The sequence below is a fragment of the Copidosoma floridanum genome, unplaced genomic scaffold (assembly GCF_036245765.1).
Source record: "Copidosoma floridanum isolate Cflo_tuat_1 unplaced genomic scaffold, Cflo_Japanese_pri ptg000014l, whole genome shotgun sequence".
Classification (NCBI taxonomy): Eukaryota; Metazoa; Arthropoda; class Insecta; order Hymenoptera; family Encyrtidae; genus Copidosoma; species Copidosoma floridanum.
The window spans coordinates 2,490,781-2,517,846 of record NW_028321891.1 but is presented as its reverse complement, the minus strand read 5'-3'; the positions used below and the strand labels follow the sequence as shown (position 1 = coordinate 2,517,846).

The 27,066-nt window shown below is 43.2% G+C and overlaps 4 protein-coding genes across 4 annotated transcripts; 3 read left to right on the top strand and 1 right to left on the bottom strand.

Moving 5' to 3' along the window:
* Positions 1-201: 201 nt before the first annotated feature.
* LOC106638151 (uncharacterized) lies at positions 202-11,866 on the top strand. The gene is made up of 10 exons (XM_014351203.2): positions 202-380; positions 442-584; positions 1,219-1,463; positions 2,085-2,204; positions 2,313-2,531; positions 10,202-10,353; positions 10,650-10,864; positions 11,064-11,395; positions 11,470-11,537; positions 11,615-11,866. Exons 1-10 carry the CDS (start codon positions 202-204, stop codon positions 11,835-11,837), a joined length of 1,896 nt encoding a protein of 631 aa, XP_014206689.2. The 3' UTR covers positions 11,838-11,866.
* Positions 11,867-15,507: 3,641 nt separating this feature from the next.
* On the top strand, positions 15,508-18,133 carry LOC106638226 (uncharacterized). The gene is made up of 5 exons (XM_014351300.2): positions 15,508-15,625; positions 15,724-15,920; positions 17,405-17,516; positions 17,638-17,849; positions 17,930-18,133. Exons 1-5 carry the CDS (start codon positions 15,519-15,521, stop codon positions 18,034-18,036), a joined length of 735 nt encoding a protein of 244 aa, XP_014206786.1. The 5' UTR covers positions 15,508-15,518; the 3' UTR covers positions 18,037-18,133.
* Positions 18,134-22,107: 3,974 nt separating this feature from the next.
* Positions 22,108-24,365, bottom strand: LOC106638153 (transmembrane protein 26). The gene is made up of 6 exons (XM_089592098.1): positions 24,172-24,365; positions 23,451-23,622; positions 22,981-23,388; positions 22,538-22,917; positions 22,244-22,458; positions 22,108-22,169 (listed from the first exon to the last, which is right to left on the bottom strand). The coding sequence occupies exons 1-6, from the start codon at positions 24,363-24,365 to the stop codon at positions 22,108-22,110; spliced, it is 1,431 nt and encodes a 476-aa protein (XP_089448224.1).
* A 1,568-nt stretch (positions 24,366-25,933) lies between these two features.
* Positions 25,934-27,066, top strand: LOC149374741 (uncharacterized). Its single transcript, XM_089592073.1, has 3 exons — positions 25,934-26,130; positions 26,237-26,393; positions 26,561-27,066. Exons 1-3 carry the CDS (start codon positions 25,944-25,946, stop codon positions 26,673-26,675), a joined length of 459 nt encoding a protein of 152 aa, XP_089448199.1. The 5' UTR covers positions 25,934-25,943; the 3' UTR covers positions 26,676-27,066.

The following is a 27,066-nucleotide window of genomic DNA, read 5'->3' as shown; positions in this document are numbered from 1 at the left end:
GCATGATTTAATAGGTGTGTACAGAGTTACGATAGATTCGCACGAACTCGTTAATTGAAAGCGCGCGATCTTTTTTTTTTTTTTTTTATCTCCCCGCCTCGGTCGGGTCGAAAAAAAAATTCACCGCCTCAGTGCTCCCTCGATTTCTGCGGTTGATACATCACGCGGATGGGCGCGAAAACGAATCGGTAGCGCCGTGGGATGTCGAGCAAATTGAAAACTTTGCTGAGGAAGCAGGTGTCCTTCGCCGGGAGAAGCTTCGACGCCGCGGAGGAGGATGAGAAAGTCGAAGCGAGGAGGAGGGCGGCGATGAGAAGCGCCAAGAGCTACGTAGCCGAGGACGTTGTCGTACGTAGGAAGAACTTGAGGCACCGACACAGGTGAGACGAATGTTTTTTCAAATTTTTTTTTTTTTTTATGTATTTTAAATGTTCTTTCCAGAACGACACTGGGCGTACTCGAGGATGTTATCAGGTGTCCGATATGCGAGCAAATCATGCAGTCCCCCCGTATGCTGCCGTGTCAGCACACGTTTTGCAAAAAGTGCCTCGAATGGAAATTTGACGAGGATCCGAGGAACAAGGGTATGTGTGTACATACTATGCTTACCTGAAAATCCATACCGAATCGAAAGTTCTCGATTACTCGTCATTTTCAATTTTGCTAATTAAAAATCCTTGAAATCATTTTAAATACGATGGACAATGAGACCCGATGGGTAACGTCAAATAAGTCACGATAATGTAATTAAAAGAAGAAAAAAAACTTACTGTTGTTTCTGTTGGAAAAAAATAAAAAAAATACGTACGAGCAAGTAATAAACTGTCGAGCGATTGAAATACAGATAGATCGATCGCCATGGCTTTATCATAAATACTTTGTTATCAAAATTTCGAGGAACTTGCGAGATTGAACCGATTCGATTCAAATGATAGCGGATGAAAAACGTAAATAATGATTAAAATAACTATTCTACGTGGAGGAATGCAAAAATGCGTGTACTACACCTTCACGCGCATATATAATGTATAAATGCATCCCGTATACATAATCACAAACACCAAGTCAAATAATATGTTAATTCAACTATTATTTACACTAACGTATGTGGAGTCAATCAATTGTTCATGCCTCGTAAAATAAAAACAAAGCGATGTATCTATCAGTTGATCATCTATGAAAAAAATTGTAATTTAATTTCCACCGTGTTGGCCGTAGAGAACGTGCTGCGGTGTCCAGTGTGCAAAGCGGAAGCGAAAAACTTTACGCGCGACAATCTGCCGCCAAACTTGAGCATCGAAAGCGTCCTTCGAGCAGTCGATGGTTCTTTCGTCGAGGCCAGGCCTCGGAGTTTGCACTTGAACTTTGCGCCCCTGTCCATCGAGGCCAGACATAAGAGCACGAGGTGCTCCAAGTGCGAGACAGTGGGCGAGCCCGTCGACCTCTGCCAGCACTGCAACCAGGTTTGGGTATTTTACATTTGGGGAGGTGAAATAACCGGGGATCGGTTATTCCCCAACGAAGGGGAACACGTCCGCGTTTGGTCAGACTACATTTTTCAGCTTTTCTTTTATTTGGCTGTAATAATCTAAGGCAGAGCTTCCTTTCTTAACATATTTTTATTAGTCATTACGGGGTGAGAAATTGTGAGGGGACTATGACAAAAATTCAAACGATAAATTGCACGCTGAATGAGAAAAAATAAATTATTGTGGGAGAATAGTAATCTGGTGTCTATAGGGACTTTTGGCAATCTAATTTTTACCATTTAATTGATGGGCAGGCAGTAAATATCATCTTACTAGTGATAAAAATTACTCCTCCAAACAGTCAAAAGCCTCTTAATGACTGAACGGTAATTTTTATCTTTTTTTTTTTCTCTCAGTGTAGAAGGGATAGTCCAAACTGTAGAAGAAAAGGAAGTTGTGGATTATTTAACGATAATCTAATGTTATAGATATAAATGTGAATTTGCAACGAAAAACGATGTACAAGCTACGATGTATTAATGTATGAGAAAAAAATTCTATTAGCCCCGCAAACAATGTAAGCTCTTGACGCGAGTTGTTTTAATGTGCCAACAGGTTTTCTGTCAAGTTTGCGAGGTGCAGCACGTAGCTCAGCTGAAGGAGCACTTTGAAAAAATAATCGACCAACTGCAGGCCACCAGCAACAAATTGGATCACCGGGTTGTCGAATTCAAGGTAACAACTCGAGTGCTCGTATCTATCCGATCATTAGATGACAAATTCAATGAGAAGACGTTTATGATAAAAAAAAAAGAAACGTATGAAATGTCTCTCGTATTGCAGGAAAAGACGGATAATCTGAAAAACGCAATCACGAAGGAGTTTGACGCAAAAATAGCTGCCCTTCACGAGGAGAAGAGTAAAAAATTGTGCGCCGTCGACGATTTCAGGAGCAAAGGCGAAAACACGGCGGCAGAGCTCAAACGACGAATACTCGAGTGGCAAGGCGAGCTGGCCAGGCAAAGCGAAAATTTCGATAGCATCGACAACGATAAGGATAAGGTATTATAATTTACTCGATTCATCGAGATCTATATGTGATCGACGTGCTGTCATAGTAAGTGTCGAATGAGTCATACACATTTCATTATCAACAGGTTGCGTAATCAGAAAGAAAAAAAAAAAAAAACAAAGAAATACAATATAAGACGAGCGCTAAATGCACATACTTGACATGCACCGATATATATTCCAACGATTCGAATGGCTCTAAACTGTACAAATGAGAGAAGAATCGTTCGATGTGGGTGTACCTCTTTTTCTACCCTCCTTGCCTTGGCCATTCGCTTGTTACTGTCGCTGCGTGTACACACGTATATATTGTATACGTGATTGTTATACAATCTTTTTTTTTTTTTTTTCCCCCCTTCATCGGTCTTTATATCTGCCTTTCTCCCGCTTGACAAATAAAATCGGCGTTTTCACGCTGAGCTGTCTCCCGCAGAATCCTCGCTGCGAGTATTGATCCACCGGCGCACGCCGGAGGACGGGAAGAAAACAGCCATAGTCCGAAGGTACGGGAGGAGCAGGAGTAGAGTGGCTGGACCCCCCCCCCCGCTCTTTTTCTCTCTTTTCCCGCGGGTGAAATAACAATCGGTGCTTTTAAACCTTTTGCGGCTATTAATATTACTCACTCTTCTTTTCTCTCTCTCTCTCTTGAAGGGTTTTTGGGGTACAGAAGAAAACATACATCTTCCGATAGCGCCGATTCATGATAAATTGTTCCGCCACGGTGCGGCAAAGGGGGTGGGTGTAACAATTAAAAGCAAATCAAAGGAGAGCTTGCGTGTACACGAGTAACAGGGAGACGCAAGGAAGGACCCCGCGTATAGGTACATACACACCTAATACACGGCAAAGAGAGAGAGAGAGAGAGAGGCGGATCGATCGAAGAAGTTTCTCCTGCAAAGCGTGTGTATGTATATATGTACAGCCCCCTGTGTATATACTTGAGGGAGAGGGAGCTTTGGCGCACACGCGGCAGATAAAACGAGGCTGAGCGTCTGCTTCTGACAGGCCATTACCACTGTTCTCTCTCCCGCTTGCTCTTATACCGTGTAAGAGAGGGAGGGAAGCAAAATCGAGTCTCTCTTGTTCGCGGTTCGCTTGTGCTGTGATGCAGGGGTAGGTATACCGTGGAGGTTGGTGTGTATACGTGCAGTATACACGCTACCGAGAGAATGGCAAAGAGGAGGAGGAGGAGGATAAACGGGTAAGAACGGACGAGAGGACCGGACTCTATAATACACGTAGCTCCGATACGGTGCTTTGAATTTTCCAAAGGCGATTGAATTGTAGTGCCGGCTAGCTGCATATAGTGTTGATAGGAGGAGCTTCCCGATTGCGCGCCTGCACGCCCGACATGTATATAAATGGTACATATATGGTCCCTCGAGAGCTTTTCTTATTCACTTTGTTATATCTACCGGCGATGTATTTTATTGTTGCTCCGAGTCTTTTAGTTTTTTTTTTAAATTTTTTATTTTTAGATCTACGGGATAGCAGAGGTTGTATGCTTAATCACCTAAAAAGATCAATCTATCGGTTATGGGTGAAATAAATAAAAATTTTATGTGGTATGAGATTGGTCCGAGGGAGGATTTTTTCGATTGAGCTTGAATTCGGTGTGTGACTACTTGTTTTACGATACTAAGACGGTTTGGCGTCGGTGAAAATTTGTAAAAAATTCTTTACAACCGATTACCAATGAAATTTAGGAATTAATCCTTTTTTTCCAGAATAACTTGAATGTGGGTACTGTAATTTTTTCGGAAAATCTTTAATTCGCAGCTTTAAAAATCATCCAGTTGTATAAAGTGGATTTTCCGTGATAGGGCCGGCACATATTTTTTTGTCACGATACGTTACAACTCGCTTCAACGACGTCTTGTCGTGCAACTTTTTATAGAAATGTAGAAAAATTTTACACCCGCTTTTTCTCATATAGATCGAATATCTTATCTTTAGAATACTGTTTCAAAATTTCATTTGAAAAAGCAGAAAAAGTTATGGACAATTATTCTGAAAGATAATAGTTTTCGTCGCGTGAGCGCCATTTTCGCTGGGGCTTACGTGGCGAATATTCTGATTTTTCTGCCAAAGGAGCTTAAAACGTCGAAAAGTTACATTTCTTACCATGGGCCCAAAGTGCAACTGCCGCTTTGCGCCCTTGGGTCACAAGTGATTTACTGGGCGCAAAGTGTGCCCACGGGCGCAAAATTGCACTTTGGGCCCTCGGTAAGAAAAACATTGTACGCGACTCGGGCACCAACCTTCAACAATCGCATGTTTGTACTTTGTGCCCTATAGTGACGTAATGTACCAAAAAATACTCAAAGTAGCCAAAATAACATTTTGCACAATAATTATTTAGAAAACTTATTTTGTCTCTTACAAAAGATCTTGTGTGCTATCAGAGTAATCATAGGCGGTGCTGTTACATGTAAATGTCCACTCGTTTATACCCCACTGGACGAAATCCCCGATCCAAGATGGCGTCGGAAGTGCTTAAAAACGGTGAAAATACTATTTTTTACGCAGAACTTATGAGAAGTGCATCGCAAGGCCTTAAAAATTTACAAGTGGTTCAATAATTATTTCTAAGCTTTATCGTTATTAATAAATAAAATGACAAATGTTCGGTCTACCGATAGGAAACATTATGTTAATCGATAATTATGAATAATTAAAAAACGATGTTAACGAATAATTATATTTATTAACTAAACATATTTTTAATACAAGTTGTAACAGACACGGGACTCAAGTATGTTATTCAAGAAAAGTTTTTAGACTTGATTGGATTTAAAAATTTTGGTATTAATCTATATAATTATATTAGATAAACTCGAGTCTACTTTACTGATAATTTCATGATTCTTGATGTACCCGCAGTTAGGTTCATAATAAAATAATATATGTATATAAAATATGATAACTGCCACTTTAAAATCTTATAATTACTAAAAATTGTATCAAAATCATTAAGTAATTCATACTTTTTGCGTAACAATTATTTTTGAATCCAATCAATCAACTGATTAAGCTTTCCGGTCATATATATGTATAATGTCCATATCACTCATAATTGCGTTATTAAAAACTTCGCTTTGCATCACCCACGCAGAACCGACAAATAGTTACTCCGCAAGCTCATTAGAGCTAACCAGTAATACCATATAATGTATACGTTAGCCCTTCAGCCAATCGGTCAAAATGTTTTTTTTTTTTTTTTTTTTATCTTGGCTGTACTTCGAAGAGTCTAAAACAACACAAGTTTAGCGACTGGAACTGACAGTTGGCATGGTCCTGTTACTCAAATTATTGAGCTGACTATAGATCACATGGGATCCGAGAATAGCTGCTTGTAGTAATTTAAAAGGAAAAGGTGCTGGAATCTCGTGAATAGCTTATACGTACCAGTCTTAAAGGCAGCGTATTGTCCACTTACTTACAATGATGATTAGTAATTAAAAAATTAATTTAATTTCAATCACATGAATTAAAGTCATTTTTAGTATTATTTGTTTCTCGATTACTTTTATTACTTTCATTCTAATACAGCAGATGGGAAAACATTTATTATTGAACCACCTTTATTTGGAATAAAAAATGGCAAACAATATAAAATACGCGAATCCCATTTGTAGTGTTTCAGTAATTGAGTTTAAAATTAAAATTATTTGACATGAGTAATTACCATGAGATATGAACGAAATTCATTGTATTAAAACTGGTTATTGAAAAACCGAGCTTTCTTAGTTTCAATTAATTGCTTTTTTAAATTAAAATTATTGAAGATAAACATATGCACCGTCAATTGTAATTCAATTACTTTTCTCATTTGTTATTTTAATCGTAACTTTGAATTTAATGTCTCATCTAGAGAAGATTATGATCAAAATAATTTAAATTATAATTTATTTTGTTCAAGCTTGAATATTGAATGAAAAATATTTGGATACTCTTTGTAAAGTTGTTCTGTAGTTTTTCGTCGTCAAATGATTTAACATTTTTTACTCAGTATCAAGTAAATTAAATAACATCGAACTGTCGCACGAATCTCATTGATTTTTCTTATTCACAAACGATGATTTTGCCCCATCACATATAATCGTATTAATCATGCCCTTAACATATTAATAAATTTATACACTTTATTCCAGCAAAAGTGTCATTTTCATTTGTTTAACTTAAATTTCGTATACTCAAGGTAGCTTACATGAAAACTGGTTATCGTATAGATGAGAAGAAAAAAATAAAATTGATTTCCATAAAGTGACAAGTAATACAACGAACACAGTAATCATAACAAATTACGGATAGTCAACGGATTTGCCATAAAAAAGATTTTAAAAAACGACACTTTTGCCGCACAGAGGGTAAACATACACACTTGCACAAAGCAATGAAACATCCCTCAAACGACAGGTATAGGTATACCTCGCGCTTTGGAGGGACAAAAACCCGCAACGCATCCTCTCCGTATAAATTATACCGCTCGATTAATTATGCATTCGCCGTAAAATCGGACGTGTATATACATATTTGGAGTACAGTCTCTGGAATATATTACGTGTATATTATCAATTTGTCGCAAGCACGGAGAGCACATGGATGTTGTGTATACATATATATTATATACAGTCGAGCCGAGCGCTAAGAGAAAGAGAGAGCGAAGTGGGTATAGCCACGCCCACGCTGGCCCTCCGATTCTGCCACACGTCCAAGCCACGCCTGCAGCGTCGTCTTCAACAACCCCCTCCGTTGCTATACCCGCGCCAGCCAGCAGATACGTCACGTCTTCTCGTCTCCCTCCCTCCCTCCGTGCGTGCCACCCACTCGCTCCCCCGGAAACCTAATAATTTACGTCAGCCGCACTCCTCTGCCATAAAGAGTCACTTGCACGCGCCCCGAGCCAGCGGCCATGATCTCCTCCTTCAACTTCTCTCTCTCTCTCTCTCACTCCGTCTCTTTTGTACTTTTTTTCGTTCGTTTGTTTCTCTTCACCCCCTTCGAGCCGTCGCGGCTGTTTAAAGCCCGACTCACCTCGGTGTAATGGCACTTTTTCTCTTTTCCACTCCGATGGCTCAACGATCGCCCAATTCCTTTTTTGTCACTTGGGGACCGTTCCCCGATATAGTTCATCCAAGCAGAGCTCGCATCCTCGATACTTTGCGTAGAGGGGGGGTTAAAAAGCCAACCGCACTAAAGATCGAATTAGTAAAAACAGATCAATCCGTCGCGGTAAATTGGGCGATATGAAAGCGCGTGTACCGTGCAGGACGTGAAGCAGCAATCGCGTATGTTTACCCCCGGCGCTCGGCAATTATCTCGGCCGATGCAACAAGCACGAGTTCTCAAGCTCACTCTCGTCCGGATGCGATGATCCGCAAAAATCAAAATTTCCCGTTTGCTCGAGTGGCCGGAGCAATACGCGTCTCTACACAAATACACGCAAGGGGATGTTCGCCCGCACGCGCGAGCCTACATATGTATGTATATATATGGTCCCCGTGAAATTAGCCGCAGCATCAACAGCGACATATTGTCCCCCACCCCCTGCCCTTCTATATACCCTGTAGCTCTCGTGCAACTTGTGTATATATATACGTATAATGGCAGAGCGAGAACACGAGCGGGCCCATGGGAAAATCAACTGACGCGTCGCTAACTGGTGTATCATTATATGCTGGTATACACACATCGGCACCCTCTTCGCTTTAGCGAGGGGGGGGGGGTCGGTTAATAGTATCCACAAGGGGGCTAAAGCCAATTTGAGGCTTTTGGCGCCGGCGTGCACAGATATTTTTATTTTACGGGATGACATACCCCCCCTCCCTCCCTCTCGCTGCCTTATTTTTACCCCCTTTAGGCCGATTACGGAGGTTCGAGCTTCCTGGAAGCATTATATGTATGGGTTTTGCCGATGTTTCCTCTCCCCCCTAACAACTCTTTTTTTTTTTTGTTAACTTGTTTTAGATAGAGCGGCAGATATTGTTTTTTTGTTTTTTTAAGCCGTCTTTTATTTTCGCCCGTGGCTTACAGGACGCCTGTCGATATCGCGTAGACGTCAGTCGGGGATTTTTTTGTTCGACACGCGTGGATACACTGGTGTTTGGTGGACTTTTAAGCCAAAGTCGTGGAATAACTAGACGACGATTAAGTAAATCGTTGCTCCGATCTGTACCCACGTGTATGGGTGTATTGTGTTGTGCTTTAAAAGTTATGGATCATTAAAAAAATTAATACTGATAGGATATATTAATTTGTATGAAATAAATAGAAAAAAATTTCTTCCTCGTTATTAATAACTTCAAAAAGGTACCGTCAATTTGAACTGAAGGGGTGTTTTATTATTTTTGTTTATATGTTTACCAAGTTGGAGTGATTTTTTTTTTTTTATTTTTTTTTTTTTTTTTTTTCTCAAAACTGACACGACACAGTTGTAACTAAACTATCTTAATTTAATTATTAGAACTTTCCCAATTTACTCTTAGTTAATCTATAATCCATAAAATTGCGTTCCCGATAATTTATGTTTTTCTCAATGATTTTTAATTTTTGTGTAATCACGTAATAATTCGCATACATGCCGTTTTGTAAAAAACAATACAACGATTCATTAATATTTAATGTAATTTGTAGATGAGAAAAAAAAAATTATAAAAATCAGAAACGTCACGAATAAAGTACACTTCAATATTGGATTTCTGTCCATCTGAGATGAAAAATTTTCCAAGAGTATATAATGTTGTTAAAACTGAAGAACATGTGCAATATGTACCTTAGAAAATTAATTTATGCAATAACTATTACCCACTCACCCTCACCTGCGAATGAAAAATTCAAAATTACCCTTGAACCCTTGAAAAAAAAAAAAAATTTCTTTGGTCATTAATAATTCATCTAAAGTGGAAAAACAAGCAGTTGAGCAATGCAAAGATATCCCGGGCCCGTAAATGAAGGAGGCAACGACGTGGCACTAAATTGCGGCCAATCGAACAAACACGCGTACAACAAAACACACAAAGCCAAAAGGGAGTGCAAGGGAGAAGGAGGGGATTCCCCCTATAGCCGGCGGAAAAGCCGCCTCTTGTGCCCGCGAACTTTTGTACATGTGCTTTCTCGCACTTTGCCGCAGCGTCGGCTCACAATGGACCTATAGGTACACAGGGGGGGGGGGATTTGGCCTCGCACGTGCCGGTGCGTGCGTAGGCAGTCCCCCACCCCCATTGTCGCGAAAAACTTTGGCCAAAGGCATCGCGAGGGGACCGCCCAAGCGAAGTAAGACACGTGTATTACTTGGTTTATGCTTTGGTATATATGTATACAGGGAAATGAGCGATTGCGGATTTAAAGCTGGTACGGACGAGAGAGAAGGGAGTACTTGTGTGTTTTCTTTTCCATATCCATTCGCGGGGATTTGTCGGCAATAATGCTCCAAATCAATTAGTTTCGAGAAATACTTACCCACCTACCCTCCCTTATGCGTGTTGCACCACAAGGGTGCTGCTGTGGCTCCGATGAATAAATTAAGCTGGGTAGACAGTTTTTTTTTTTTTTGTTTCCCCCTCCAATCTCGGGTATAGGATTAATTAATCGCCCGAACGCTTCGGCTTGTTTAAGTACTTCGATGGATTGTTTTGTTGTTTGATCTCGTTTGTCCTCAGGTGGAAAAGTTCCTGGAGCTGCACCGGAAGACCACGGAAATGATTTCGAGCGCGTCGAGCTGGCAGACAAGGCTCGACGACATGGTCGAGACGAAGACCGTGGGGATCGGTAGGATCCACGACAAGGAGATGAGCCCCAAGGCTTTGCAGAGGTCATTATGTTTTTTTTTTTTTTTTTCATACACAGCACCTTTTGCAATTGACGCCCAACTCGCGTTTCAAGTATTTTCGATACATTTTATTATTTTTTAACTACATTTTATTTCAAAGAAGTCCAGATGTCACAACACACTCAACTCGCGTATTTTTAAGTTTCAGTGAAAGGAAAAGAAAAAAAAGTAGTGACCAAAGTATACAGTTTACCTGAAAAAAAAAACAAAAAAACCCCAACAATTTGCATTTGAGTCCTCAAAAAACCCCAATAAAGAGCAATAACAGTGGTTCGCAGACCAAAGCTGATCTACGACAAGAAGGAGCTCCAGCGGCCGTCGGGCATCGCGCTGGACCCGCGCCGGGGCGAGATCTACGTGACCTGCTCGGGAAGCGCGGCGGTGCTCGTCTTCGACGGCCAGTACAAGCTGACGCGTAAAATCCAAAACGCGAAGCTCATGGCGCCCCAGGGCGTGGCCTACGTCGAGAGTCTGCACGAAGTCTTCGTCACCGGTAAATTGCAATCAACACGCGATAAATGATAGTTTTCGTCGGATAAGTACCATTTTGCGGCTCGAGGGGCGTAAGGTAGCCGCGGTGCGATGGCGAATCCTATATATTTTTCCCTACCAGCAGCCTCTATAAAAAAACGCCCGAGGTAGGAAAAACCATGTTCATTTGTATATGACCGAAGTAACGTTTGGCCCGGCAGACAAGTGGAAACACACGATCTACGCGTTCAACCGCAAGGGCCAGCTGGTCCGCGAGATAGGCGGCAAGGGCAGCTCGAGGGGTAAGTTCCGGTGTCCGGAGGGCCTGGCCGCGCTGCAGTCGCGCAACTGGATCTACGTCGCGGACACGGGCAACGACCGCGTCCAGATCATCGGGGTCGACGGGGCGTACAAGGGCGGAATCGGACCGGCGGACAACCGAGCTGACAGCGGCGCGGTCCTCGCGAGCGTCCACTGCTTCAAACAACCCACCGACGTCGCCGTCTCGGCCAACGCCGTGGTCGTCGCCGACTGCGGCCACAACAAGATCAAGGTACCCCTCCCCCCCTTTTTTTTGCTTCCGTTTTTAAGATTCACTCGAGATTTTTCATCCGGTCCTCCGTACAGGTTTTCAACCACAGGGGCCACCTGATCTTCTCGATCGGCGGCTTGGGGACGTTCAAGGGCCTCTTCAAGTGAGTCGACCGGTAACACACCCGAAATTTTACATGCCATTAGCGAGTGAAACGGCAAAACTCGTGTGTGTCGACAGGTCGCCGGAGGTGGTGCAGCTGGACGACAGCGGCAACATCTACGTGGGCGACTCGGAGAACGGCCGGGTGCAGGTGTTCTCGCCGGCCGGCTCGTACCTGCGGAGCTACGGCGTTCAAGGCACGCTGGTCGGGCACTTTGGCCTGGTGTCCGGGATTTTGGTGCTGCCGAGCAACGACATCCTCGTCTCCGACGGCAAGAGGAACACCCTGGAGCTGCTGTGAAAAACCGTTTGCTCGCGGTGACGGGCCTCGCCAATCGTCTGTTTCAAACATCATATGTACGATGCAATAAAAAAAAAGATGAATGAACCAAAGAGCGTGTATTGTATGAAAGCGTGTCGTAAACAAAATGCGAGTGGGACGCATATATCCCCCACGCGTCCACGTACTTAACAGAGTTTTTCTCACGCGTCATCGGGTATACGCGAAAAAGCCTGACTCCGATGCTCTTCCATACACGGTACGTATACGAGGTATAAGTGATCGGCGTGACGGATGTTTTCAAGTGGCGCGTCCGATGTATAAGATACCCACGTATACCCAAACACACCCGAGCAAAACGACGATTATTTATCTCAATTTGTCACGAGTGCTTGTGGCTACTGTTACGGTTTGCGCATTATAGGGTGAGCCAGTGGGTATATCTCTCGAGTGATGCAAGGGAAAATATGTATTATACTATACACGCGTGTGCGTGTGCTTTGGGCTCTCGTAAGTGATTTATCTCTCGGGCACGTTTGTATGTAAGTGCGCGTGTGCGATACGGGATGTACAGTTTTCGAGAGGTAGGATTTCGGGGTTGGAATAATAGTTTTACTAGAGTTGAAATAATGTTTTATAAATAAATTTTCTTTTTTTTTTTTTTTTTTCCTCGAGAAAAAAAAAAAAAAGGGAAAATAAAAGAAATTGAGGAGTCAAGCCTCGTCAGCTACACCTCGTACGTTAGGGTAGATAGCGATACATGACAAAAGTAGAGATGGAGAGATAGAGAGGGAAAAGAGTTGGTGTGTACGGACAACAATGAGGATAAATATTCAACCAAAGTACACATACATCTCGTGTCTCCTTATCGCGATCTCTCATCGAGTGACTCTCTAATTTCTCCGCACACGCGATCCCTTTACGATCTCTCTCTCTCTTAACCAGCCTCCTGTCAGCGCCAGGGGGAGAGAGAGCAAAGAGGCCTATAATAGAGATTTCACGCCGCGGGCCCCCCCCCCCCTTCCTGGCCTCGATCCTTCGTGCATAGCTCGCGTGTTCTCACAGTAGGGGTTCGCAGGGCGGCGTCGCGAAATTTCCCCCATTTGATACGTCCGACGGGCCAAAGCTTCGGGGGTTACCTACCCACCGATAAACTGTTGTACCCCCGAGGGGATGGGCGCGCGTGCCTCTAAGTATCTGTTTATAGTCCAAGGGGGATCAATTTGTTTGTCGAATTATTTATTGGTCAAATAAGTCCCTTTTTTTTTTTTTTCTTCCAAGTAAGTATATATACACGGCCCCCACTGTTTGCCGTTCCGAGGTTGGGAAAGGCAAACTTTGAGCGCGTGCGAGGTATATATACTATATACAAGGTATCCTGACAGTGAGCATGTGTACACACGCGTGTATTTGCCATAGGTGTGTGCATAACTGATGGTACTTTATGTAACTCGACATGTATAAGCGCATATTACTCGTACAAGGGTATTTTCTGCGCTCGAACTCGAGTGGGATTTGCGGGTTTCCTCACGAGTCTATATACATATATAACACTATTTAGGTACCTGTATTTATATATATATACCTACTCGTGGCAAAGTTGAGCAGGGGCTGTACAGTTATCCGCTTCGTTGGGATTTTTATTTTATTTTCCAACGGATCAAGATTTTCACTTTGGCTCCTCTTTGTACTTTTCGATTGGATTTATTTTACATTACCAAACGAAAAAAAAAAAAAAAAAAAAAAAGTCCCGACGAATATAATATATTGTAGGGTAGCCCCGTGTAATAAGCCGGATGGCCGATTCGCACGAAGGAAAGGAAAAAAAAAAGCAGCAGCAGCACCGTCATCATCGTCGAGAGGCCCGGAGACAAATTACAGGCTTCGTGAATCGCTTCGAGGACACACGGCTACTTTGCGGCCTCTCCTTTGACTGGCACGCGACGCAAAAGCGCGATACGTGCATTTATTGTCATACGCGCGCGCGTAGCCCGAAAACCGAGAAGGAAGAGGCGGGGACGTAACGCGACTCCGTGGACTCTTTCGATCGCCGTCCCGTCCGAGGCTATATACCTTCCTTGGGAGTGGAAAAAAAAAAAGAAAAGATTTCAAAAGTAACGCGATTTCTTTTTTTTTTTTTTTTTTTTTTTTTTTTTTTTTTTTCAATAGATTATGGGACTATCATCCATATGTGCGGGTGCACTCGAGAGCGCGCAATTAATCAGAGACACACGCACTCCCCGTGCGAAAGCAAATCATCAGCCATGGGGGGGGGGGGGTGCGGTCGAGGAATTATGTAACCACCGGGTCGCTCTCGTGTCCTAAACAGGCTCGTCTCTGCACTGGATGTGCACACGACGTGTGTGTGTTGTACGAATGAATACACAATGCCCGTATATATATATATATACATACGCGCGTCATAATGTATATACACACATAAGCGCGTAATTTGCATATTTCGATATCATCCGAGTGGTGGTCTGGTGGCCGGACGCCGCGGTGAGAAGTTTCCATTATAATAAGCCCGGTCCTTTTCATCCGAGCGTGCGCTATTTATATACGCATAATGCCTACATGTACGTATACTTATATGCGGCTCAGTCAATTTCATCGTCCGTCGGGCTCGCGCTTGTATTATAGCCGGTGTGAGATTCGGGCTTTATGTGTACGCGTGTGTTTCTTGCCGATTGACGCTCAATGAAGAGGAGGATCATTCGTTTGCCGATGTCTCTATTGTTTCATCAGTTCGCACGAGGCTGTAACTTTTTTTTTTTTTTCATACTTACCTGTCAGTGGTGCGAAATTTATTTTGTATACTCGCTTCCTCGAGTGATCATCGCCGTCAGGGTACAGTGAAATTTTTTTTTTTTTTAAGGTATCATAAGCGAGACCTTTTTAATTCCGTTTTTTATGTCGATCTTTGTTTTATCACTGCTCGGTAAATATTAGATGCTGCTTTGATGGAGGAAAGACTGGTTGACGTACCGATTGAAAAAAAAAAAAAATGGCCATTTCGCAAAAGATTTCCCAACAAAAGGTTTTATCCTCCGCGACGCTACAAAAACGCCGGTACATATACACTTTGGGCGTCACATTTAAAAAAGCCCCCGTAAACATTTTCGCGATAAAACCCCCCCTGGCGCCCTTTAATTTGTGCGAAATGGCACTTTTTTTGTTCCCAAAACAAATTACAGTAGCCGGGCCGAGCTTCCTCCATCGCTTTTATTTTTCTGTCGCGCGCTCTCACCCATGTACACAGGAGAGCACGATATTACGTGAGTATGAAAAAAAAAAAAGAAAAGAAAAGGAAAAAGAGTAAGGCTGAGGGGGTGGGGGGGTGGAACAACAATAACAGTAATGATAAAATACAGCTCGGCGCGATAAACCGCACGGTATACATAGAGAGAGAGAGAGAGGAGGAAGGGCCAATGGTCGCGAGGCGATTGCGCGGCAGAGGCCGGATTGGTCCGGACGGGGGAAACGCCCAGCCAGCCGGTGGAGTGCCGTCACGGGGGCGACGATCGATTAGCCACCCTCGCCGAGCTCGTATAAAGCTCGGCACTGGCCCGGGACGCGTCCGATTGTACCGCGCGGGTGTCCAGCGCGCACCGTCCGCTGCTACAGTTTCGACGCGAGTGCAGTTTGCTAATTGTCTCTCGGGTTTTGCCGAGGGTTAAGTGGCTTTGGTTTGGCACGGGGATGGCGACGCATCCGCTCTTCGACTACGACGACAGGGGCCACAGGTTTCGGCACAGGCTCGGCGCCGTCGGGGACAAGCCGGCCGACTCGCCGGTCTCTTGCGCGAGGTGATTCGAGTGCCTTTGGGATATTTCACCACATTTTTTCCTTTTTTTTTTCTCTTCGCTCAAATATACTCATTCACAATATGCTCTCATACGTGTAGTTCGCAATACTATTTCGGGCCCCCCAACAACGACATTACCGAGGAGGACATTGCGGATTTGCCGTCGTGCGTCTACGCTGGTAGGCCCTCTCAGCAGCAGCAACATCAGCCGCAGATACCCCAGCACGCGATCCACCCGGTGCATCATGGGCAGCCGCCTGCGCTTCATTACCATCACGTACCTGCTGCCACGGCTGGTAATTACGTGTACAACATTATAATACTCGAGTACCCACTATCGTTTTTTTTTTTTTTTTTTTTTTTTTTAACAACAAAAAATCTAGTGCATAGAGGCAAATTTATAACATCTGGGGGCTTGTTACAATGTTGTGCGTGTGTTTGGAAATTCGTTACTTGCTTTTTTTATTTTGTTTTTGTACACCACAGCCAGAGGGTTTTATCTCTGAGGTAAATTTTATCAATCCCAAAACTGCAGTAATCCGAGAAAGAACGAAAACCAGGTTGTTTAATCTTAATTATTATTGGCAACTACGATAGTTTTATTTTTTTTATTTTTCATTCGAAACAAATTATGTTCTTTCTCTAGTGATAGGAAAATAAATAATTGAACATTTTTAGAAGCAGATTTTTTTTTCACCATGTAACACAAAAATTTGTTGTCTATGAAATATTTGTCCCCAAAGAAAAGCATTAGATGTACCTAAAATTATATTTTTTAACTGCATTATTGTGTTTTTAAAAATCTTCCTCGTACCTACTCTGAAATTGAAAAATCATTTTAAAAATGTACATAAAATTATTTTTTGCTACAAAATTTTGTACCTTTGATTCATATTATATGTGTGCTCGAGAACAGGTTGCGGATTAGGCATATCCGATTGGAACTTATTTACACGATTTTATCTCTAAGGTGCAATTCCGATTGTCTAAAATTCTAAAAATCACGTTAGAGTAGTTGAGTGATTTTGATCTATTATAGTAAAATAGTTGACGTGAAAGTAAAAAAAAAAAAGAATCTATTAACTGCTTCGTACTAGCAAAGTCCTTTTTTTTTTTTTTTTTGAAGATGTTGCAACGCATTAAATAACGTAGGTTTTTTTTTCAAACAACTAGAAACAAAAATAGATCCGAATATACGGTGACTTGCTACAATTTTGCTATTGTTGCTGGTTTACTTACAGTTTGTCAGCAAACTAAGAGCAAGAGTCACGTGCTTATTAATTGGGGCCTCAATAGCAATGTAAACTTGATGTACAATCAAGATAAATTGTAAATCTTAAAATATAATTTTTAAATACCATGGATTTAAGAGATCATTTCATTTTGTGCCTTTAAATGAAACAATAAAAAAAAAAAAATAAAAAAAAAATAAACAGAAACATAAATAACACGATTTTTGACGCATAAATTGGAGAAAAAAAACAACAGTGATTTTTACTTTGCATAAGTATAACGGTGACATTAAGACGCCATGTATTACCTAAGCAGTACAATTAGTTTTACAATAGTTTTATTATTAAAAATTCGTCAGTATCCCCTACTTATTACCCTACTTAAACAATAACAATGACCGTGGGAGTTAAAAATGTAACAGTCATTGTTCAAGTTACCATGAAACTTTCAATTATCATTTAAAATTGGTCACCGTCGCAGTTGGTACATAAAACCTGAGTTTTCATAGCCCAAATTCAGCCCCTCGTTTCACCCCTATGAATTATAGAAATCGCGGAAAACGAGGCGAGCGGCGGAGAGGACGGTTACTACCCGAACGGCAGCCCCTACAGAATCCAAAGACACGCGGCCAACATACGCGAAAGGAAACGCATGCTCAGGTGAGTTGAAAGTAAAGCACCGCGTGCGAATCATTATCGCTCTCCGGAATCACCGAAAAAAAAAGAAAGAAAAAAAAAAATTCAGCCAACCGATCGTGAGTGCGTGCTTTACGATTTTTAGCAGCATCAACTCGGCTTTCGATGAGCTCAGGGTGCACGTGCCGACGTTCCCCTACGAGAAGCGCCTCTCCAAGATCGACACCCTCCGACTCGCCATCGCCTACATATCCCTACTCCGGGACGTACTGGCCGCCCGTCTCGACCCCATCACTTACGTCGAGCGGTCCCTCCGAGGCGAGATCAACGGCGAACGAGCACTGTGGAACACCAGTGGTGAGTGTCTTTTTTTTTTTTCTTTTTTTTTTCCCCCGTTTAAGGATCAACGTTTGACGGCAGAAACGTGCATTTTGTAGATCTGACGGCTAGGCTTTCATGGATCAATTGGGAAAACCTCGGTGTCAATCCGAATCGGCGCTCGGTACTCACCTCGCTGACCCTCACCAGTGACAATATGAACTGAAACTTTGACTTAAGGGAAATGGAAAATAAACATGACACAGAGAGAAATTAGTGCTCTTGTTTCGTTTTACTTTTGTAAATGTTTATACACACACGTGTCAAAGGAACAAAAAAAAAAAAAATAAAAATGCAGATGACCGTGGTTGACGGGATGAACAAAAATATATATGTAAAAAAAAATATATATATATATACATATATTTAGAAAGTGCCAAAGAGATATTATATTGTAAATTATGATGATGATAATAAGAGAGGTAATATAGGAAAATAGATCGAAAAAGAAATAAAATAAAATAACACACGAGAGTTTTTGTACGTTTTCAGTTTATTTTCTTTTTTTTTTTTCAAATAGTCGTCGACAGTGCAATGTATACTTTGATTACCACCGCTACATGTATTATTACTCGACCCGAGATAATTGTAGACGTGTTTTCGCATTGAAATGTGTACCTATACATATTATAGAATAAAGGTTCGTCATATCGAGAAATAACGCGTAGATGACATTTATTTTGGCTGTAAAATATACGGAATCAAGGAAGTGTAGTTATGAAATTTTTGTAAAGTAAAATATTTATCTACGTCAAATAAATGAATGATATAAGGACTGTAATGTGGACAGTTTGTCTCTGAATTTCATTTGCATTCCCAACTCATCTCGCATATATATACGTAGAAATTTTCAATACGTGTTAAAAAAAAAATTTTAACATATCCAGTACAACCTACAGGCACTTGGCACAAGCTTGGCGAAAGTCGAAAAAAAAAAAAAAACAAGCGAGCTTCGGACACACTGGCTCATCTATCGCTCAAACTTATACAAGCAAAGTCTACTCTCCATAGTGCAAAAAAAATGCAGCCACTTGCTCGATACTACCAGTAGATCTCACTTTCTCGAATTTAGTCCCATCAAACCCAACACTGGACGAAGCCTGTAAGGTTATACTCGATCATATACAGATCACCGCGATAAGCTTCCACGTCGTTTGTTTCGCTGTTGGCAGGTTGGCGAAAAAGAAGAAAAAAAAAGAAAAAAAAAAAAAAAAAAAAAAAAAAAAAAAAAAAAAAGAAAGAAACAAAGGACGCTCGATCGCGGATGAACTTTTCAAAGGGAGTCTTGTAAGGTGTGCGCGAGTTCTCGCTATTGGATCTCGATCGGAGCAAAGTGATTGTTCCTTTTTTTGCACTCGCGAAGGGAAAAAAAAAAAAAAAAAAAAAAAAAACCTTAAGAAATAGAATTCGGTGGCTTTGGGTAAGAGCGACATGAGCTCGGAGGAGGTGGACGTGATCGCACTGGTGGAGAACCTCGAGCTGAAGGTCCCCGGCCGACTACCCCTCCGACTCTTACCTCCCGACCGGGAGGAGCAGCAAGAAACGCGGGTCACCGAACTCGACGGCCGTGACGACGCCAAGGTGGAGCTGAGACGAACCTTCAACCTCGACATCGGCCTCACGCTTGGTTAGAATTTTTCCATAAATTAACGACTTTTTTTTTTCCTCCTCCTTACGATATGTAAATATAAAGAATAAAAAACAACGGATATTCTCGTACGAATATATATTTTAAAAACTTGACCAAACACCCAATGACATTGGCATCAATTTTGAGTTGTGTAAACAAATGCTCGGAAAATTGACAAGTCGAAAGTGAAAACAGTTGACTGGCGGAGAGGGTTATTGCGTGCACATATACAGTGCTCTTTCGATTTCGATGAATAATTTGTAAGGATTGAAGTTAATACAGAGAAAAAAAAAAAAAAAAAAAAAAAAAAAAAATAACAATTAATCAGCAGACACCGGTAGCGACGAAGCACCCGAGTCGAGCGAGCAGCGGGCCGAGGTCAAGGAGGTGGAGGCCAACGGCGACCCCAATCCGAAAAAGCCCCACCGGAATCGCGTCAAAAAGTACATATACCTCTCCCCTTTGCCTCTCCCACCGACGATCCCGTATACGCCCCAACGTGCCGTCCCCAGAGTCCTCGAGGTCCGTCGCAACCCCCTGCGCACAGTGGCAGTCCAGCGCAAGGACCAACGAGCCCCGTCCTTGCGCCAACGACTTCTCGCGTCCAGACGCCGGTGCGCCCCGACGACCGGCTCACCGGAACCCGAGGACCAGGCTCCCCCTCCTCGCTCGCATCCCGGGTACATGAGCACGCGCAGCGCCACCCGGAAACAGGGCAACGTCGGCGCCACCTACGAGGCACCCACCCGCCGGGACGAGGTCGAGTGGAAGGAGTGGCCGGTCCACGGCATGCACGAGCGGCCCGTCTACCACCCCCAGGTTCGTTGATCGGCAGACTATATTTTCCGACCAACACGGGCGAGCTGAGTCTGATGTCCCGATGTAGTTGGGCCTGGCGGCCGAGTACAACGGCCGGCTGTTCGCGAGCCTCGACGGGGCGAGTTACCGGGAGATCGGTAGCGACGCGCAGATCGAGATCGTGCGGCTGGACTCGCTGGAGCGCCGGGGGGATAAAGCCAACCTCGAGCTGGCGCGCCACGTTCGCCAGCAACAACAGGTCGCGGCTAATCGTCAGAAGCTGCCCGGCATCGAGATCGGTAGGCCAAGGCTGCCGGCGAGCATCGCAACGTACGGCGATCGGTTTCACTCGGTACGACCCGCTTCTCGAGCTTCCCTCCTGGGTTTGATTAACGCCAACTTGTGGCTTTTCCCGCAGAGTCTCGGGCTGGTGCACCACCAACAGCAGCACAGGCAATTGGAGCAGATCCGCAGCCTCGAGCGGCTCCAGCACCTCGGGAGCTTGCAGAGGGCGCGCCTGCACCGGTCCGGCGAAAACGGCGCTTGTCCAAAGTACGCGCCGGTCGGTCGTCTACTCTCCTCCAAGGACGTCATGTTCCGCGCTCTCGGGCACCACCAGTCCTCCGCCGCTGCCTCGCCGTCCAAGTGTCTCATCCTGCCGCGCGGTACTGCCCCTCCAACCGTCGCCAATCGGCTGGGGCTGCCCTTTTGCGAGGTTCAGGCGGTCAAGAGCAACTCCAAGGGTATAATAATGCCATTCATTTTCCTTCTGAAGAATCGGTACGAGATCGGTGTGCCCGCAGGCAAGCTGATCTTCGTGAAAGCACCGGAGACGCCCAAGAGGATGGCGGCCGAGAGGACCTCGACGGTGACTTCGGCGACCCAGAGCACCAGCGTCTCCTGGGCGGAGGTGAGCTTGCGCAAGAGGCCGGACGGCACCTCTGCTCTGCTCGTCGACGTGCCGAGGACGTACTCGAGCGGTCAGATGTCCGACCGGCAGTCCCTGGGCTACCCGTCGATCAGGTTGACCGAGCCGACGAGCGTTTTTCGACCAAAGTTGGCGCTGCCAAGGGAGGACTTTGGACTCGGGGCTCGAGCTGCTCTCGTGGACGCTGGCCAGCAGTCCGAGGTGCTCGATCTGTCCAAGAAGGACCGGGAGGTCGACGCCGGAGGAATTGGCGAGGGGAGAGGTGATTACTATATTAGAGGAACGGCGGAACTTGGGAAGAATTTTGGAGATCAATGCGCGTGTTTGTGTTTCAGGGCCTCGAGCTTTTGTCACCGATTTGGTGCATTACTTCAAGAATTTCGGGGCCGACGACGGTATGGATCTATTCGACGATCCCAAGAATCTGACGTGACGAATTTTTTTTTTTTCTTTTTTTTTCTTTCGATTTTCAGGGATGCGACTTATGTGTACAATAATATACAACCTCCAGATATTGAGTGACCCTAAGTTGCAAGATTTGCCAACGAGCCGCGTAATTTATTTGTTTGGCTTTGGGGCAAAAAATATATTTAACGTGGACAAACAGGCCCAGTTCGCGCGTTTACATAAAACAAACGATTATTCGCGAATAATTACGATAAAATGTACATAAATACCTGTATGCTGTATAGAACAATATTATAAATAAAAATATACATATTATATACAAAAATTTGTGCGTTTGTACAGTTAGGACTTTGTGTAGTTGGAGTGGAAATAATAACGCGTTCGGGACACCAGGACGAGGCCGCCGTTGATTTTGGCGTAAACAAATACCACGTAGCAAAGAAAAATAGCCGCATAAAGGACCAGCAGGCCAATCATGCCGAGCCTACGCTGTCGCCGTCAATCACGATCCGATCGTCTCTTTCTCCCGTTGTACCTGCGCACACCAAACAGTTGACCGATTGAAACACGTAAATCGACAATCAATGCGAAACACTCACCTCCTCTTACTCCGAAAGTCCGAGTCGGTATCTTCGCTCGACCGCTCGCTCGTTGATTCGCGTCTTCCGTTTCCCTCCCGTTTCCTCCAAGCTCTCGACTCTTGCCGATCGGACTTGGCCGATTTCTCGACATCCGAGCGCCGTCTTCGCTCCTCCCGGCCCCGACAACCCTTCAAAGACGCCCTCGAACTCGACGTCGAGTTGCTCGTCTCATCCTTGGTTCTCCTAAACAAATCAGGTTTATTTTTCCATCTGCAAAATCATCACCCATTCCCACATCTCGGAAGAAAAAAAAAGTTCAAACCTGCTTCTCTCCAACTCCTCGTCCGAGTCCAAGCGACTCGCTTCGACGTCCCTTGACTTTGGCTCGCTTTTTCTCTTCCTCTTTTTGTCCACGCGGTAATCGTCTTCGCCACTCCGATTTCGCCTCTTCCGCTCGGCGTAGCAGGTATCGGCTCGCGAAATGATGCTTATGTTGCCGTTCTCGTAACTCTCGCAGTAGCGCCTCCTCCTCGTCCTCTTCAGCTTCTCGCGTTTTTCGTGGTTCTCGCTCTGCACAACGTACAAACGATATATCTGCAGCAGTATCACCAGGGTGTTCTTGCACGTGAAGAATATGTTCATGTAGCTCACGATTTTAAAGTGGATTATCAGTATCAGCCGGAATATGAGGAACGGGGCGTCCTGCGAACAGAGGATAGAGATGCAGTTATATGTATACCTGGGTTTTACCGGTTCGCGTAGTACCTGGAGCAGCATGTTTATGGCGATGGCCCAGACGTCGATGTTGCAGCAGTTGGTTCCTCTGGTGGTCTTCTTCCGTAGGGCCGATCCCGAGGACAGTCGCGACTTTCGCGATTTCGTGGCGGTGAGCACGACGGTGAACTGCATGAGGGACCACGACCACATGCCCAGGGTCAGGTAAACGAGGATGGGCTCCCGCGCGACCCTGTCCTCCTTGAACGAGTCGAAGAACTCGATTATGTCGGCCGCCGTGCCTATGTACACGAGGAGCAGTTGGCTCAGTTGGTCGCGCGTCAGCTCGCCCTTTGGTAGCATCCACCGGCCCACTATGAGGATCAGCATGAGGAACTGCTCAATCAGGGTCACCCACATCTCGGTCGACATTTGGATGTCTGGCAGGCGGATGTTGGTCTGGAGATCAATTGGCAAGATTTATACTTGTTTGGCTGTACAATCGTTATTTTATTGCTTACCCCCAGAGTTTTCTGGAGCTGCTTCAAGTCCTCGACGTTCGTCAGGTCGAATGTGTCGTTGAAGATGACGCTCGAGCCAAAGTTTCTCATTCTCCTGTCGACCTTGTCCAACTCCAAGAGCCAAATGGCCGGCACGACGCTGCCCAGGTACAGAAAGACCGACGGGCAAAACCTGTCGATTGATTGGCTTTTATGTTGACAAACTTACGTACGGGAACGAGTCTCGATTGTACGTAAGAATATATCATGGGTGTGTTGTGACCCACTTGGGAGGTGAAAAAAAAAAGAGGTCACGTGTGTTTCCAAAGGAGTGGTGGGCAGGTTCGGTGTAAATTAGGCCAGAGAGCTATCCGTTTTTCGTGGCGCATCGTCATCCTTTCCGCAACATTGACACACGATATCCACAAGAAAAAAGGGGGAGTCGACGCTTTCCGCCGGGGGCCAACACAATTTCCGGCTGTTAGGCCTGAGAGAGCGGGTAGCAAGGGGTCGCCCGCCCTTATTCTCGAGCTCCCCGATGCTTCGTTAGACACATGTTAGTTTTATGGATTGCAACGACCGTGAATTTTTTCTTTTTTGTTTTTTTTCCACTCATCAAGTTTTCAAGGTCACGGGAGATGATGTTTTTTACGAATAATTGTTAAACATGGGAAATCACTAGATATGTTTATTGTCACGCTGTACATTTCAATCGAGGTATACAATGTTCCAAATAACTTACCACTTCCATTCTTGATTTTCTTTGATGGTGAGCGTGAAAATTCCTTCGAAAAACAGTAGTATTATTGGACAACTGAGGTACCAATAAATTGGATTGCGTTTGAATTTCGTCACTTGCCATATAGCTACGAAACCGTGTGCCGCGAAAACGAGACGCGTTATTATTGCCTTTATGCTCGCTACAAATTTTGCCATTTTTTTTTTTTTCAATTTTCACCTTATTGCTGATTAGTAAATGATTTTTGTCACTTTCCCCAACATTTTAAATGTTAAAAACATTGGTACGTCACACACGCGTAAAAAAGTTATGAAACGCGTCAGTGGACTGTCGAATCGAGACGAGCTCCTAGATTTTTTTTCCTGGGAAGGTGTACGTATACCTTCTCGCCTTTTTTAAAGTTCGCGCTTGCGCGTTTGTAAAACTTGCAGTTTATGACCCCTCGCTGATGGGGGGGAATCAGAAAAAAAATACGATGTGAAGATTTTAGGAGAAAATAAAGATAGAAAGATAAACAAAATTACTTGCATTAATTAAAAGTTATTGGAAACCTAAAGGTTACTGAAAATGTTGTTGGAATCATTTGTAGGAATAAAAATGATTATTGTTCATTTGCATGGGTGCCATTCCATGAATACAAATAATTTCATTTCATGAATAACTTTATTGTTACGTAACAACTGTTTAGAACAAATTAATGAAGGGTTCTTTCTTGTACTGCATTACAATTGGCAGAAACTATATGTAACCGGTGACAGTCGATACATTCCAATTGCTTCCTGAAATAAATAAGTCCATAAGGTGTCTAAAGCAATTGATGATCGATACAGAGCCATTACAATGTGTCAATTGATTGAATTTTCCTTTCTTTGTTTCTAATCGTTACAACGGACAAATCAGAGATGCCGAATGACCTTAACTATATTATTTCAATTAACCGGTATTCCATTGAACAGCCGAGCACCATTGGAAATATCATCCGTGTGGGGAATCGGCAGATTTAGGAATCAAGTATTTAAAAATATTATCTATACGTCGGTTCCATCGGAGAGAATGTCTTTTATCGTTGGTAACGTATTTACTTACAGAAAAAAGAAACGGATTCAGCTGGTTGTTTTTATTGCGTTTCAATTACTGGCTTTTTCAAAATCTACAGTCCATCGAATCATTTAAACATTTTAAAAAATCCTATCAAATTATGATGTGCCTCGGAGAGATGTTACGCGAAAACATGAAAGCACAAGCAAGATTTTTGGTATTTATTACCCGTTGCTATCGCATGAACTTGAAAGTATAGTGATAAATATCCTCGTGTATTGTGTATTAGACACGTGTGCAGCGTGTCCCCTACACTAGAAAATTGCAAAAATCCATATATTGCAGTGGAGGGAGTTGAAGCTTACTCCTAATCTCTAGGTGAGATCGTATCTATATACATATATATAAAGCTGACGTATGACTCTACTATACGCTTAAATAAGCCTCAGTTCGCATTTTACTGTCAGCGCTTCATACTTTGTTTAAAACACGTTTTCACTTCGAACGTTAAATTTACGTTAAGGTATTAAAAATTATTATTTATTATTATTATCATCATTGTTGTAATTATTGTAGGTACCCATAAGTAGGTGTTAAAATATTTGAGCTATACCTTTCGTTGCTGTGATGTAGTTATTACGCTTCTGTTGAGATTTTCAATCCATCTACGAATTTACACCAACGATAACTAATTCTATCGTATTATTACAGTTGAAAAAAAAAAGAAAAAAAAAAAAATGAGCAAGTTACCATCAGATTCAACAACACCCTCGGACCCAGCTGATGGTTTTTCGATGCCACCACCTTATAGTTCAGTATCACCACAGCAAACAACGAGCGGAACATATGCTGCAGTTTCTAGCGAAGTACCAACGCAACAGGCACCCGTGCCACATGGAAGTTACACTGGGATGTCACCACCAGGTACCTATATATATATAACGGAAAGCAAAGTGTATGGATATCATTAATTTTGATTAGGGGTTTTCATTCGCAATTAATCACAATACGATTTTTATCGCGTAAACAGTGCAACCGTCAGTCATCGTCGTGCAAAACGTAACTTTTGGTACGGAACCTCAAAGTGCAATGTGCCAGCACTGCCGCTCACAAATCGTTACGAGAATCGAGTCTTTCCCTACGGGAAATAGCCGGCACTTGGTTTTTCTAGCGTGCTGCCTACTGGGGTGAGCACATTTTTATAATTATGTTGTAAATATGTAAACGTGTCCACTGCAGACCTACCTGGACACAGTCCATGCCGATATGTAGGACACTTTATTGAAATCGGTAACTTGTGCGCAAAAATTTGATGAAAAAAAATATACATATATTTTTTTTTTTTTTTTTTCAGCTTCTGCTGTTGTGCACCTTGTGTTTACCACAAAGATTTTTACCTGATGAGAAAGCACTATTGTCCGAATTGTAACATTTACTTGGGGCACGCCCAACAACAGCAGAGATCATGATGCGTTTGACAGAGTTTCATTTTAATTTCGTGTGATAACATTTCATGTATGATTACTTGAACTGAGTGACTCACAGTATTGTCTTTAACTTGAAAACTATGATCTTGTAATTTTTCAACTTGGTCACTTTACGCAAATATCGGCACACAATTACTATGTATATTTACAATTTATAGAAGTGTTGCGATAAGAAGTGACGAACAGTTGAGCTCGATGAATCATCAGTTAAATATATAGATCTGAGATTAGATTTAAGAGCGGAAATTGTAAGCGAACAGCATATCGTGTGAGGGGTAGAGGTATGTAAAAATATGTAAATCTATACGTGGAAATAAATACAATTCAATACAATATATAGATCTAAGATGCTCTTGTGTCACTAAGAACTCAA

What these genes read in the sequence shown, in the direction of transcription:
- LOC106638151 (XM_014351203.2), top strand. Translation starts at nt 202, where the DNA reads ATGTCGAGCAAATTGAAAACTTTGCTGAGGAAGCAGGTGTCCTTCGCC. An exon ending in TCTGCCAGCACTGCAACCAG is followed by an intron (nt 1,464 to 2,084) that starts GTTTGGGTATTT and finishes ATGTGCCAACAG; the next exon opens with GTTTTCTGTCAAGTTTGCGA. An exon ending in AGCCCCAAGGCTTTGCAGAG is followed by an intron (nt 10,354 to 10,649) that starts GTCATTATGTTT and finishes AGTGGTTCGCAG; the next exon opens with ACCAAAGCTGATCTACGACA.
- LOC106638226 (XM_014351300.2), top strand. Translation starts at nt 15,519, where the DNA reads ATGGCGACGCATCCGCTCTTCGACTACGACGACAGGGGCCACAGGTTT. An exon ending in TCGCCGGTCTCTTGCGCGAG is followed by an intron (nt 15,626 to 15,723) that starts GTGATTCGAGTG and finishes TCATACGTGTAG; the next exon opens with TTCGCAATACTATTTCGGGC. An exon ending in CGTACCTGCTGCCACGGCTG is followed by an intron (nt 15,921 to 17,404) that starts GTAATTACGTGT and finishes TATGAATTATAG; the next exon opens with AAATCGCGGAAAACGAGGCG.
- LOC106638153 (XM_089592098.1), bottom strand. Translation starts at nt 24,365, where the DNA reads ATGGCAAAATTTGTAGCGAGCATAAAGGCAATAATAACGCGTCTCGTT. An exon ending in AGCTCCAGAAAACTCTGGGG is followed by an intron (nt 23,389 to 23,450) that starts GTAAGCAATAAA and finishes ATTGATCTCCAG; the next exon opens with ACCAACATCCGCCTGCCAGA. An exon ending in GAGGAGTTGGAGAGAAGCAG is followed by an intron (nt 22,459 to 22,537) that starts GTTTGAACTTTT and finishes TGATTTGTTTAG; the next exon opens with GAGAACCAAGGATGAGACGA.
- LOC149374741 (XM_089592073.1), top strand. Translation starts at nt 25,944, where the DNA reads ATGAGCAAGTTACCATCAGATTCAACAACACCCTCGGACCCAGCTGAT. An exon ending in CACTGGGATGTCACCACCAG is followed by an intron (nt 26,131 to 26,236) that starts GTACCTATATAT and finishes TCGCGTAAACAG; the next exon opens with TGCAACCGTCAGTCATCGTC. An exon ending in CTAGCGTGCTGCCTACTGGG is followed by an intron (nt 26,394 to 26,560) that starts GTGAGCACATTT and finishes TTTTTTTTTCAG; the next exon opens with CTTCTGCTGTTGTGCACCTT.